A 13,922-nucleotide genomic window follows, 5' to 3' on the forward strand; every position below is an offset into this window, starting at 1 on the left:
GGGGCGGGGCCTGGGGCCCCTCCCCGCCGGGGTTTACGGTTTCCTGGGGGGGCTCCTCGCGGAGGCGCCACCCCGGCGGCCTCCAGTCGGCGGGACCCCGCAGGCGGGCGGCATGGAGCGCCCCGCCGGAGCCGGCCCCCGCCCCGCCGGGCCGCCCGCGGCCCCCGCGCCGCCCCCCGCGCCCGACGCGCCGCCGGCCCCGAGCGCGGGGCAGCGGGCGGCCGGCCCCGGCGCGGCGGGCGAGGCCCTGGCGGCGCTGGGCGCGTTCGGGCGGCGGCTGCTGGTGCTGGTGCCCGTGTACCTGGCCGGCGCGGCGGGGCTCAGCGTGGGCTTCGTGCTGCTCGGGCTCGCGCTCTACCTGGGCTGGCGCCGCGTCCGCGACGGGAAGGAGCGCAGCCTGCGGGCCGCGCGGCGCCTGCTGGACGACGAGGAGCGGCTCACGGCGCGGACGCTGCTCCTCAGCCAGCGCGAGCTGCCCGCCTGGGTGAGCGCCCGGCCCGGCCCGGCCCCCGCCCCCCGCCCCCCGGGACTCCCCCTCCGGGCCGGCCGGCGGCGGCCGGGACCCCTGGGGGCCCGGCCCGGCGCGGGCGCCCCCCGGCCGGCCGTTGGGTCGCCCCTCGCCCGGGCGCCGTGCGTGCGCCCCTCGGCAGCCCCGCGCCCCCTTGGGCTTGTTTGTTTCAAGCCCTTTGAGGGCCACCAAGTTCTCCCTTTTCCCGCCGGGACCTTGGGACGCGGCCCGGGACCCTGCCCCGCGGCCCGGGGTTCCTTCCCCGCAGCCCGCGTCGGCCGGGCCGGGCCGCAGCACCGCGGAGGCGGCCGCTGGCCCGAGGGCGGGGAGCTGCGGGAGGGGAGCTGGGGGCGGCGGCGGGGAGCCGGGGGCGCCGCGGGCGGGCGGTGCGGGCGGGCGGTGCGGGCGGGCAGTGCGGGGCAGTGCAGGGCAGTGCGGGGCAGTGCGGGGCAGTGCGGGGCAGTGCGGCGCGGCTGCTGCAGTGGCGCTGCCCACGCCCGCGGCCACACCCTTTCCGGACTCGCGCCGGGACCCCGCTGTCTGCGCCCCCGCCGGCCGGCTGGGGCCTCCCGCGCGCCCGGCCCGTTACGTTACCCGGCCCCTCCCTTCCTCGCGCCGCGGGCGCCCGGCCGTGGAGTCGGAGTCACGGTGGCAGGCGCGGCCGCTCGCCCGCCCCGCGACATGCGGAGGAAAGTTCCTGGAGCCCCGGAGCCCGCGCGGCCTCTGTCCTCCGCCTGCCGTCGGGGAGCTGGTCCCGGGCCGCCCACGGCGCCTCACTGAGGAGAGGCGACCCCGCCGGCCCCTCCCCGCCCCCAGAGGCCGCTCCCGCTCCCCACCCCGCCTCGGCCCCAGCCCCGTCCCGGGAGGCGGAAGGTGGGAAGAGGGGCCGGATTTCCCCAGCTGTGGTTGACAGGACCCCCCCCAAGAATGTGCCGTCGCCCTCCCCTCCTTGCCACAGCCCGCCCCGCCCACTGCCCTGTCAGTACCACACCCCAAGGGAGACGACACCCTGGGGTGCCCAGCCCTGCCGCAGCCTGGCTGCGAGGAAGCTGGTTTCCCTTCTGCCGACACCCGCCCGGGCTCTGGGGGCCGCGGCGGGGTGTGCTCACCCCCTGCCTTTCCCGCCCGCAGGTCAGTTTCCCGGATGTGGAAAAGGCTGAGTGGCTGAACAAGGTGAGGACAGATTGTCTGAATTTTCTTCTCCACGGGTGGGGCCGGGTTCGTCCTTGCCAGAGCTTCACCCCGGCGCGGCCCGGCCCCAGCCTCCTTGCAGGGGGACCCTGTCTGGCCCTCGAAGGGCCGCCGGGCCTCCCGTGACACCGCCCTGTCCTCTCAGATCGTGGCCCAGGTCTGGCCCTTCCTTGGCCAGTATATGGAGAAGCTTCTGGCTGAAACTGTGGCCCCTGCGGTTCGTGGCTCTAACCCCCACCTGCAGACGTTCACATTCACGCGGGTGGAACTGGGTGAAAAGGTTTGTGCGCTGAAGGGAAAGTCATGGAAGGAGGAGATGGAGCAGGAGAAGGTGGGTGGCCGGGGGGCTGAGGTATCCCCCCCAGCCCCTGCCTCAGAAGTTCATCTCTCTCCAGCCCTTGCGCATCCTTGGGGTCAAGGTTCACACTGGTCAGAGAAAAGACCAGATCCTGCTGGACTTGAGCGTCAGGTAACACTTCCTGCTTCTCCTTCATCGGGGTCCTGGTCAGTCTCCCCGCTTCACTCCCCTGCCCACTTGAGCCTCTGGCTGACCCTTTTCTCGCCACCCGCCAGCTATGTAGGTGATGTGCAGATCGATGTGGAAGTGAAGAAGTATTTCTGCAAAGCCGGACTCAAGGGCATGCAGGTGGGGCGAATGTCAAGGGTCCCCATGGAGGGGGCCTTTGCCCTAAGTTTTGTTGGACTTGGGGAAGCGGGAGTCTGGAGGGGGAGACGGCCCTTCCTGAGGAAGACTTTCATCTTCTCTTGTCCAGCTACATGGTGTCTTGCGGGTGATTCTTGAGCCACTCGTTGGGGATCTCCCTATTGTGGGGGCTGTGTCCATGTTCTTTATCAGACGCCCGGTAAGGGAAACACGGAGGGGGGTGGGGAAACAGAACTGGGAGGAGCGGGTGGCGGGCCCTGGGGATGGGGGGTGTGGCAAGAAGGCTGAGGGGCTGTTAGAGGCGGCCGGGTGGCGTGACCGCACTGTGTGGTCTCTGCTCATCTCCTTGCTCTGTTCTTGCAGACCCTCGATATCAACTGGACGGGGATGACCAACTTGCTCGATATCCCAGGACTCAGGTATCGAGGCTTTATTGCGCACCTGCTGCCTGTTCCCGCAGTACAATAAGCAGTGGGCGCCCGCCGGGAGTTGAGTTGGGAGATTACACAGAACCGTAGCGGTTGGATACTTTGGCTTTTCTTGTTGGGGAGCACGGACTAGGGAGAGGATAGAGAGGGCTGCGAGGTGCGCGGCAGCAGCAGAGAGAGGAAGGAGAGCAGGAAGCGGGTTGAAAGTGGGTCAGTGAGGGGGAAATCAGGGTAAAAGTAACAGAAAAGGTTTTTCTTTTTTTTAATTAAAGATTATTTATTTATACAAGAACCGGGATACAAGCCAGAGGCGCGGGAGGGTGAGAGGATTCACCAGAGACAGAGCGGGGAACAGAACAGGCAGACTGACGAAATACACTGTTGAGGGGAGCAGTGGGCGAGACAGGAGAGGTCTGCTGTGCCATGTGGGCTGGCCGGGATTGAACCTGCGCTGCAGAGGCTGCAGACAGCTTCACAGCGAGGTGTTCAACCCACTGCACCACAGGGGAGGCCCCAGAAAAGAATTTTCAAGAAAGAACTTTGCGGGCCTCCCCGGTGGCACAGCAGTTGATTGCTGGGCTGTGAAGCTGCTCGCAGCGCAGCCTCTGCAGCGCCGGTTCCATCCCCGGCTGCTCCCCGGCCACCGGAGGAGGGTCCCACATGGCGCGCAGACCTCTCCTGCCGCCCGCTGCTCCCCTCAGCAGTGTACTTCGGTCCTTCTGCCTGCTCTGCTCCCTGCTCTGGCTCTGGTGAATTCTCTCACCCTCCCGCGCTTCTGACTGTACCCAGTGCTTGTATAAATAAATAAATAAATCTTAAAAAAAAAAAAAGGACTTCGCTCTAGCTTTCCTGCTCTTTTGGTTATGGAAAACACAGTTGGGGTGGGAGGATATTGGAAGTTAGAGCCCCACTCACCTCCTCTGCCCGTTCAGCTCACTCTCTGACACCATGATCATGGACTCCATTGCCGCCTTCCTCGTGCTGCCCAACCGGCTCCTGGTGCCGCTCGTACCCGATCTCCAAGACGTGGCCCAGCTGCGTTCTCCTCTTCCCCGGGTATGGCCGCTCCCCATGAGGTAGGCCCCTCTCTCAGGCACCCTGTGCTGGCTCCTGAAGTTTCTCTGATTGCTCCCCCAGGGCATTATTCGGATCCACCTGCTGGCTGCTCGAGGGCTAAGCTCCAAGGACAAATATGTGAAGGGCCTGATTGAGGGCAAGTCAGACCCCTATGCGCTCGTGCGCGTGGGCACCCAGGCATTCTGCAGTCGTGTCATTGATGAGGATCTCAACCCCCAGTGGGGAGAGACATATGAGGTGGGAGAGCTGAGGAGTGGGGCGGTGTGAAATGGGGAGGCCCCAGGAGGCTGTGAGCAAAGATGCTCCTCACAGCTGTAGCTCATGAAAGCCTTATGCCTCTGTGCTTTGTAGGTGATGGTACACGAGGTGCCAGGGCAGGAGATCGAGGTGGAGGTGTTTGACAAGGATCCTGACAAAGATGACTTTCTGGGCAGGTGAGACGGTCTATGTTGGGGTTGTAAAGCCCCCGTGCTACCAGAGTCCCAGAGGTAATTGTAACCCGTTCTGGGCCTGTCAATTGTGTCACCCCCTTCCCAGGCGCCCCCCCTCTTGCCCCCTACAGGTGTGCACAGACAAGTCTCTCGAGAAAAAGGGGGGGAGTGAGAGCTGCCAGGTTTTTCTGGGTAGATGAGTAGAAGCCAATGACCTGCTACTGATCACGACCTCCTGCCATCTCTCCCTCTCGCCCTCCCCAGAATGAAGCTGGACGTAGGGAAGGTGTTGCAGGCTGGAGTGCTGGATGATGTAAGTTGAGAGCAGAGGAAGGTGGGGTGTTCTCACCCGCTGAGCAGACAACTGTTGCTTTGCTGTCCTGAAGGGAGAGAGTTTGAATGGGAATCTGAACCTCGCTTTTTTCTGCCTCTCATTCCAGTGGTTCCCTCTCCAAGGAGGGCAAGGCCAAGTTCACTTAAGGTTGGAATGGCTGTCGCTTTTGCCAGATGCAGGAAAACTGGAGCAGGTAACCACCACGGCAGACAGGAAGCTGGCGGGGGAGCAGCAGGTAGCTGGAAGCATAAGAGACTGGGGGGCCAAGGTCTGACTACTGCCACTTTCCACCAGGTTCTACAGTGGAATCGCGGCGTCTCCTCCCGGCCAGAGCCCCCATCAGCAGCCATCTTAGTGGTCTATCTGGATCGGGCCCAGGATCTCCCTGTGAGTGGCTTCTGAGGGCAGGTGAAGGGGCAGCCTGGAGCAGTTTTCCCACACCCGCTTTTGCCACTGCCTGCTGTGCTCCCGCGGCAGCGACATGTAGTGCGAGGGTTCCCAGGAGGGGAACCCACCTTCCTTCGCTGAAACAAAACCCCAAACACCCGAAATGGTGACCCCTGAATTCTACCCCCTGCAGCTAAAGAAGGGAAACAAGGAACCAAACCCCATGGTGCAGCTGTCAATTCAGGACGTGACTCGGGAGAGCAAGGTGCGGGCCACGCTGGGTTGTGGGAGAAGTTGTATGTGTTAGGGGCTGTGGGAGGAGGAGGGGCCAGGAGAGGCTGCTCTTGGGACGAAGTGTCCTTTTTGGAATGCCTGTAAGACAAGCATTTTCTGGAGAAACAGGAATGTGCTGAGGCATGTGCCCTTAATCCCACCCTGTGCACCCCAGGCGGTCTACAACACCAACTGCCCCGTGTGGGAGGAGGCCTTCCGGTTCTTCCTGCAAGACCCTCGAAGCCAGGAGCTTGAGGTGCAGGTGAGTCAATCACCATTTCAGCCCCCTGAACACCTGAATATGCTGTTTTCCCGGATTTGTTCCATTTCTTATCTCCATTTTCTCCTTGGATCTCCATTTTCCATCCAACTACCTAGACTCTCCACATCCTCTAGCTTTCTCCACTATCCCATGTATGAATCCAGAATTGTATTTTATTTTTATTTATTTAAAAAAATTTATTTTATGTGTGGGGGTGAGAGGATTTACCAGAGGCAGAGTGGGGAACAGAACAGGCACACTGGCTGAAATCCACTGCTGAGGGGGGCAGCGGGCGAGACAGGAGAGGTCTGCTGCGCCATGTGGGTTTCTCCCTGGCCAGCCGGGGATCGAACTCGTAATGCATAGGCTGAGGATTGCCTCATAGTGCAGTGCCTAACCCCTTGTGCCACCAGGGAGGCCCCTCAACACCATTTTTAAAGATCACAGAAAGTATGAAATACTGTCTCTTCTTCACAAAGCTTATCAGCTGCTTTCATAAACAGGACACACATATAAAACCATGAATGATTAAATATTAACTAGAGGGAATAAGATGCGGTGGCGTGCTGCTAAGGATGACCAGAGAAAGGCTGGAGTAACAGTGTTAGTGAAGAAAGTAAGATTTTTTTTTTTAAAGATTTATTTATTTATTTATACAAGCACTGGGTACAGTCAGAAGCGCGGGAGGGTGAGAGAATTCACCAGAGCCAGAGCGGGGAGCAGAGCAGGCAGAAGGACCAAAGCACACTGCTGAGGGGAGCAGCGGGCGGCAGGAGAGGTCTGTCATGCCATGTGGGACCCTCCCTGGCAGCCCAGCGCTCAACCGCTGTGCCATCAGGGGAGACCCAAGAAAGTAGAATTTTAAGTGGACTTTGAGGACTAAATAGGATTTAAATAGGTGGGGGGAGGGAGGAGAAAAAAGCAGAAGGGAGAAGAATGAGAACTTTCCAGGTAATGGAAACAGCAACAGGCGTGCGGTTGACAGAGTGAAGCGAGAGCCGTATTAACTTCCCCAATGTGCTCCCCCTTCCCCCAATCTCTTCACTGCACCCCCTGCTCCCAGGTGAAGGATGACTCTAGGGCCCTGACGCTTGGGGCTCTGACCCTGCCGCTGGCTCGCCTGCTGACTGCCTCAGAGCTCACCCTGGACCAGTGGTTCCAGCTCAGCAGCTCTGGCCTAAATTCCAGGCTCTACATGAAACTGGTCATGCGGGTAGGAGGGCGGGGGGGGGGGGGGGGGGGGGCTGGAACTAAGAGCAAGGAAGGGGCATCCTCTCAGATGAAATGAGCTTCCCCCAAGGTGGCAGCAGCCAGCAGGCACACAGGACAGTCTGCTCCTCTGGCTGGGGGAGAAACGCTGTACGGGTGGGGTGAGTGCAGAGGGCACCCTTCAGCTAGAGGTGAGCCCAGCCACACCCTGCCAGAGCCCCGGCTCTGCCCACCACCCCGACTAGCTGTGCTTTGCTTCCCGACCGCCCACCCTCCAGGTCTTGTACTTGGATTCCTCTGACGTGCGCTTCCCCACTGACCCCGGGACCCTCGGTGCTTGGGATGCGGACAGCGAGAGCTCCCAGAAGGGCAGCAGCGTGGACGCCCCACCGCGACCCAGTCTCACTACTCCTGACGGTCACTTTGGAACTGAGGTGAGTCTCTCTGGGAAGCACTAGGCTCTGCTTGCGCGCAAGCCCGTGTCAGGCTGGTTCTGACTGGTTTCTGACGGCCATCTGGTGCCTCGCCCTTTGCAGAATGTGCTTCGGATCCACGTGTTAGAGGCCCAGGACCTGATTGCCAAAGACCGTTTCCTGGGGGGACTGGTGAAGGGCAAGTCAGACCCTTACGTCAAACTAAAGCTGGCAGGTCGAAGCTTCCGGAGCCGTGTCGTTCGGGAAGACCTCAATCCCCACTGGAATGAGGTTTTTGAGGTTAGAATTGTGTGGTGGAGACTCCCCTCCATCCTGCCCCTTTTTATTTATTTATTTGTTTATTTATTTACACATGCACTGGGTACAGTCAGAAGCGCGGGAGGGTGAGAGAATTCACCAGAGCCAGAGCGGGGAGCAGAGCAGGCAGAAGGACCGAAGGACACTGCTGAGGGGAGCAGCGGGCGGCAGGAGAGGTCTGCGCGCCATGTGGGACCCTCCTCCGGTGGCCGGGGAGCAGCCGGGGATCAAACTGGCGCTGCAGAGGCTGCGGGCAGCCTCGCAACCCAGCGCTCAACCGCTGCGCCACCGGGGAGGCCCCATCCTGCCCCTTTACTCCCCTAGCTCTGAGAGTAGTTGGAAAAATGTCTGGGGCTCAAGAGATTGGGAAGGGGTTCAGTCATTTTGAGAAGGGCCACTGACTGCTTCTGAGGAGAGAACTGCCCTTTCGTCTGCACTAGGTGATCGTCACATCAATTCCAGGCCAAGAGCTAGACATTGAGGTTTTTGACAAGGACCTGGACAAGGACGACTTTCTGGGCAGGTGAGCGGGTGAGAGCCCAGGAGTCCAGGGCTGGCCTCGGGGAGACGGACTTGGCTCCAACCATCCACCTCTTGCCCAAATCGTCCTCCTCCACAGGTGTAAAGTGAGCCTCACCACAGTCCTGAACAGCGGCTTCCTTGATGAGGTGCGTATGGAATTAGGTGAGCACGGAGACCGAGTCTCGACCTCATGGTCTCTCTGTCCCCACGCCCCATTCTCTTAACAGTCTCTCCCCTTAACCCTGCCGACTTGCAGTGGCTGACGCTGGAGGACGTCCCGTCTGGCCGCCTGCACTTGCGCCTGGAACGTCTGAGCCCCCGTCCCACTGCTGCGGAGTTAGAGGAGGTGAGACGGGGCCCTGGGTGGGTCGGGGTAAGCTCTCCTGTCAACTCCAAGCATATGCCAGACCCCGGGGCGTCAGTTACTGCTCCCCAACTCCCCGTGGGTCCCCCGCCAGGTGCTGCAGGTGAACAGTTTGATCCAGACGCAGAAGAGTGCGGAGCTGGCGGCGGCCCTGCTGTCCGTCTACCTGGAGCGGGCTGAGGACCTGCCGGTGAGACCTGCCCCCACCCCCGGAGCCCCCCGCCCTTCCCCCACCTCCCTCAGGCGCGGATCCTCCTGGTGGATTTGGAATAATACATTCCAACTCTTTCCTGGGGTGTTGCTGGGGTGGGAAGAATTATCTGCTCAAGGCCAGGAAGGCGGTGGCTGTCACGTGACAGTGGGGACATGGCTGCTGGCTGGGGATGTAATTACTGAGGCGAGAGGCGGGATCTACCCCACTAAGTCCACGTTTAAGACGGTTTTTCATACTTAACACGATATCCTCTGTCTAGCTCCGGAAAGGCACCAAGCCTCCCAGCTCTTACGCTACCCTCACCGTGGGAGACACTTCTCACAAGACTAAGGTGTGCGGAAATGCCCCTGCGGGGCTAAGACTGGGGGGGATAAGAGTTGAAGGAGAAGTGTCAGCCTCTGACCGTAACTACCCCTCGTCTCCACCAGACGGTGGCCCAGACCGCAGCTCCCATCTGGGACGAGAGCGCCTCCTTTCTCGTCAGGAAACCGAACGCGGAGAGCCTGGAGCTGCAGGTACTGCCACTGCTCTCGCGGGCCTCTGCGCTGACCTCTGCGCTGACCCAGGCGCGGGGCGCGCGAGAGAAAAGGTCTAGTTCTCATCCTTGTGGCGCTCGCGTTCTTCGGGGAGAAAAATGACCGTCGAGCACTTCCAGGCTGGGAAAAGGCGCTGTGTGGGGAAAGGAGGTCCTAACGCGGACAAGCTGACCAGGCAGGGGTAGCGAGGCCGGCATCCTTAAAATGACCTCTGAGCTGCAGGTTCATTAGCATCTGACAAGAAAAGAAGGGCAGGAAAACTCTTCAGGTGGAGAAAAGAATAAAGAACAGAGACAACTTTTAGATTAGAGAGGCGGGGAGAAGGGACAGCGGCTCTGGAACATCTCGCTGAGCATGGGGACTACTTCCAGGGGGCCAGGGAAATGTGAGGAGGGAGGGCGGACAGACCTGTACGTGCATTTCAGGAAGATCCTGCTGATCGCCAGGGACAGGGCGGACGGGGAGGGACAGCACTGCAGGCAGGCGGATCAGTTAAGAGGCTGTTAGTCACTGAAGCAAAGAAATGACAAAGGTCAGGTGGTATTTGGTGGTGATTTTAACATGGCAGCGGAAAGAATAAGCGACAGCCTAGATGCTGGCTCCTGAGTCTTTACCGTGGGGTGACTGAGCAGAAAACGGTGCCACTGCCAACACAGAGAACTCACAAAACAGGGGTGTGTTTTTTTTTTAATTTTTTAAAAAAGATGTATTTATGCATACAAGAGCTGGGGTGAGAGGATTCCCCAGAGACAGAGTGGGGAGCAGAACAGGTAGATTGACCAAAACACACTGCTGAGGGGAGCCATGGGGAGACAGGAGAGGTCTACTGCGCCATGTGGGTCACCTCCCTGGCCGGGGATCGAACTTGTGTTGCAGTAGCTGGAGACAGCGTCACAGTGCCGAGACTTAACCCCTTGCGCCACGAGGGAGGCCCAAAGCAGGAGTTTTTGAATTTGCAATCTGTGAGGAATAGCCACCCAGAGGTCGGCCTGCAGCCCACTGGGGTGGTCCTCCCTCCCGTTTGACCACGAGCAAGCAAAGAGGAGGCAGCTGCTGTCATGAGTGTGTCTCAGGGAGCACGTGAGTGCAGACAGTGAAGGGGGGCCGTGGTGGGACTCCAGCGGGGAAAAGGCAAGGGAGGAAGCAGAGCCCCTCACAGCAGCCGAAGTGGAGCTTTAGGACACTTGCCAGGACAGAGTGGGAATGGAAGCCAAAAGCAAGCAAGCGACCAGATGTTGCCAAGAGGGTAAAATCAGATGACTGAAAACGATTCGTTGCCTGTGGAACTTGGAGGTCACTGATGATTGGGGAAACTTCAGGGCATAACTGGAGTAGAAACCAAATTTCTGTGGGTTGAAGGTGGCACAGAAAGTGGAGAGAGAAGGGAGGTGGGGAGAGGAGAGATGGAAGGCAACATAGGAGTGCTGAGTCTTATGAGCGAGGAGTCAAGAAATACCTTCTGAAGTTGATAGAAATTGGGGCCTCCCTGGTGGCACGGGGGTTAGTCTCAGCACTATGAAGCTGTCTCCAGCCACTGCAGCCCGAGTTCCATCCCCGGCCAGGGAGCTGACCCCCGTGGTATAGTGGACCTCTCCTGTCTCCCCGCTGCTCCCCTCAGCAGTGGATTTCAGTTGATCTGTCTCTGGTGAATCCTCTCACCCCCTGTACCTCTGGGCTGTACCCCAGTTCTTGCATGCATAAGTAAATAAATTAAAAAAAAAAAAGCAGACAGAACAGGAAATAGAGAATTTCATGAGTAGAAACCAGCAGAATTTAATGTAACTATGAGCAACACTCGCAGAGGTAGGGAAGAGATGCAGATGAACTTCAGCATCTTTCAAGGCAGGGGTAGATACTAAAGTTGGCAAATCAGGAACGCGGATGGGCATATTAGGAGGCTGCTGAGACCAAGGACACAGGCAGGGTTAAAGACTGTTCCATTTGGAATATGGAAATGGGGGTAGGATAGGCATTTTCCATTTTTCTGTTTTCTCCACTCTCCAGATAGTTCTAGAATAGTGTGCGCGCTCTTGGGGCGTAAGGCTCGTCTTCCCTGGATGAAAAGGGAAGGGAAGCGGGGCCGGCAGCGTGCCACGGCTCCCTGCCGGCACAGCGGGGGACGGGTCTCATTAAATCCACCCCATCTTGGCCCGCAACGCCAGGATACACTGATTTATTGGCAGGCGGCTTGCGTCCTGATGACAGCCCTGTTGCCCCACAGGTTCGGGGCGAGGGGACGGGCACGCTGGGCTCGTTATCCCTGCCCCTCTCGGAGCTCCTCGGGGCCGACCAGCTCTGCCTGGACCGCTGGTTTTCGCTCAGCAACGGGCAAGGACAGGTGCTCCTGAGAGCACAGTTGGGGGTGAGTGCCGGGAGATGGGGGGCAGGAGGAGGGCAGGGTGGAAGCAGAGTGTGTTCAGAGCCGCGCGCATGTGTGCGTGTCCCCGGCGCCCCCCACCCCCCCAGGCTCACTGCTTCGTCGCCCACCTAGATCCTGGTGTCCCAGCACTCGGGCGTGGAGGCGCACAGCCACACCTACAGCCACAGCTCCTCAACTCTCAGTGAAGAGCCAGAGCTCTGGGGGGGGCTCTCTCACATCACGTCCTCGGCCCCGGAGCTCCGGCAGCGCCTGACGCACGGCGACAGGTAAAGGGTGGGGCAGAGAGATGGGGTGCCGTCAGGAATAGAAAGGAGAAGCTGCGGGTGCCCTAGGTCCCGGCTTCCCCCAGACCCGTCCCCGTCTCGCCACAGTCCACCGGAGGCTCCGGCCGGGCCTCTGGGCCAGGTGAAGCTCACCGTCTGGTACTACAGCGAGGAGCGGAAGCTGGTCAGCATCGTTCACGGCTGCCGGTGAGCCCCCGCCTGCCCCATCTCCCAGGTGTCCCCCTCCCTCCCCGGGGCCGCCTCATGACGTTCACCGTCTGCTGCAGGGTCCTTCGACAAAGCGGACGGGACCCCCCCGACCCCTACGTGTCACTGTTGCTGCCGCCAGACAAGAACCGGGGCACGAAGAGGAAGACCTCCCAGAAGAAAAGGACCTTAAATCCCGAATTCAACGAACGGTCAGTCGGTGGGCAGTCCAGGGGGGGACGGCAGGCTCGGGGCGAAGCCCGCCCCTGACAGCCTGTCCCGCGCCAGGTTTGAGTGGGAACTGCCCCTGGATGAGGCCCTCCGGCGAAAGCTGGACGTCTCTGTGAAGTCTAATTCCTCCTTCATGTCCAGAGAACGTGAGCTGCTGGGGAAGGTAAAAGGGCACGGGCGGGCGATCCTTTTCCGCTTCATAAGCATGATGACTGGGTGTTCACGCGGCTGTGTGAGACGTGCCTCCCTTAAACCTTGTTACGACGTCGGCACGTTACCCTTCTGACGTGGGGAGAAAAAAAAAAGGGCACGGGCGGGTGGATAAAGGTGAGAGTTAGAAGTTGCCAGACCTGGGCCTCCCCGGTGGCGCAGCGGTTGAGCGCTGGGTTGTGAAGCTGCCCGCGGCCTCTGCGGCGCCGGTTTGATCCCCGGCTGCTCCCCGGCCTCCGGAGGAGGGTCCCACATGGCGCCCAGATCTCCTGGGCCTCCCCAGTGGCTCAGCGGTTGAGCGCTGGGTTGCAGGGTTGCCCGTGGCCTCTGCGGCACCGGTTCTATCCCCGGCCACTGGAGGAGGGTCCCACAATGGCGCGCAGACCTCCTGGGCCTCCCCAGTGGCTCAGCGGTTGAACGCTGGGTTGCGTTTCGATCCCCGGCTGCTCCCTGGCCACCGGAGGAGGGTCCCACATGCTGCCCGCTGCTCCCCTCAGCAGTGTGCTTCAGTCCTTCTGCCTGCTCTGCTCCCCACTCTGGCTCTGGTGAGTTCTCTCACCTTCTGGCACTTCTGACTGTGCCCAGTGCTTGGAGGACGAAGCTGAGCGACACAGCTTTCAGGCGGACTCCCCTCCTTGGGACCGGGGGTGGGGGGCTGATAGTGGATGTGGTCTTGGGAGAAAACAACCCCTCGTCCCTCCCGCCCTCTACGCACAGGTGCAGCTGGACCTCGCGGAGATAGACCTTTCCCAGGGCGCGGCCCAGTGGTGAGTGTGACGGGCCAGGCGGGCCTGGACACTGGGGCGGTCACGGGAGGGACGGAAGGATACAAGCCCTCGGGTCGTGCCTCGTTGACAAGAGGACGCGGAATCACCTGTGTGTGGGCCTTCTCTGCTTGTCCTCGCAGGTATGACCTCACCGATGACAAGGAGAAGGGCAGCTCCTAGGAGCCAGGGGTTACCAGCCTGATGCTGTCACCTTGCCTTGCCTCTCGCTGCATCACCGCCTCAATGTGAATGAGCCTAAAGCTAAGGCTCCTGGGGGAGCCTGCGCCCCTCAGCCCGCTCACCTCCCAGGCCCACATGGGGTCTCTGACCTAGCCAAAGAAACTGCACAGCCTTTATCCTCCCGGGCTCTGGAGCAGGGGCCCGAGCTGGCCGCTCCCACTCTGCCTGCGCCCTGTTCTCCCGTCCTCCCAACTCCTCAGGGCCATCCGCGCCTGTGCCTGGCCACTGGCAGCACTAGCAGTGGCATCAGCTTATGCCAAATACAGCTTTTGGGAGTATTTTTTCTTTCACTGGACAGTCTCCCCTACTGGGAACAGCCGGGCAGGAAAGCCGTGGGTGGGGAGCTGCGCCGGCGGCCGGCGAGGGGTCAGCCTCCGGACTGCACGTGGGCGTGTGCCGCAGCCCGGCCCCTCATCCAGGTGCCTCCCACCCTCCTCAAGCCTGTCCTGAAAGTTGCACCCGCCGCAGTGACGGGGCAGCCTCGTGACTCACT

General features: G+C 60.8%; 1 protein-coding gene across 1 annotated transcript; it reads left to right on the forward strand.

Moving 5' to 3' along the window:
* Nucleotides 1–112: 112 nt before the first annotated feature.
* On the forward strand, nucleotides 113–13,645 carry ESYT1 (extended synaptotagmin 1; the record flags this gene model as incomplete). The annotated part of the gene is made up of 31 exons (XM_084256174.1): nucleotides 113–484; nucleotides 1,640–1,681; nucleotides 1,845–1,979; nucleotides 2,095–2,168; nucleotides 2,273–2,345; nucleotides 2,473–2,562; nucleotides 2,727–2,782; nucleotides 3,724–3,847; nucleotides 3,929–4,105; nucleotides 4,220–4,302; nucleotides 4,564–4,612; nucleotides 4,740–4,826; nucleotides 4,928–5,020; nucleotides 5,214–5,285; nucleotides 5,469–5,555; nucleotides 6,619–6,768; nucleotides 7,043–7,198; nucleotides 7,301–7,477; nucleotides 7,936–8,018; nucleotides 8,115–8,163; nucleotides 8,274–8,363; nucleotides 8,476–8,571; nucleotides 8,855–8,926; nucleotides 9,024–9,110; nucleotides 11,353–11,493; nucleotides 11,623–11,777; nucleotides 11,883–11,981; nucleotides 12,062–12,193; nucleotides 12,270–12,375; nucleotides 13,140–13,189; nucleotides 13,330–13,645. 31 exons carry the CDS (start codon nucleotides 113–115, stop codon nucleotides 13,367–13,369), a joined length of 3,297 nt encoding a protein of 1,098 aa, XP_084112300.1. The 3' UTR covers nucleotides 13,370–13,645.
* Nucleotides 13,646–13,922: the final 277 nt, after the last annotated feature.

This window comes from Talpa europaea, assembly GCF_964194135.1.
Source record: "Talpa europaea genome assembly, chromosome: 15".
Lineage (NCBI taxonomy): Eukaryota > Metazoa > Chordata > Mammalia > Eulipotyphla > Talpidae > Talpa > Talpa europaea.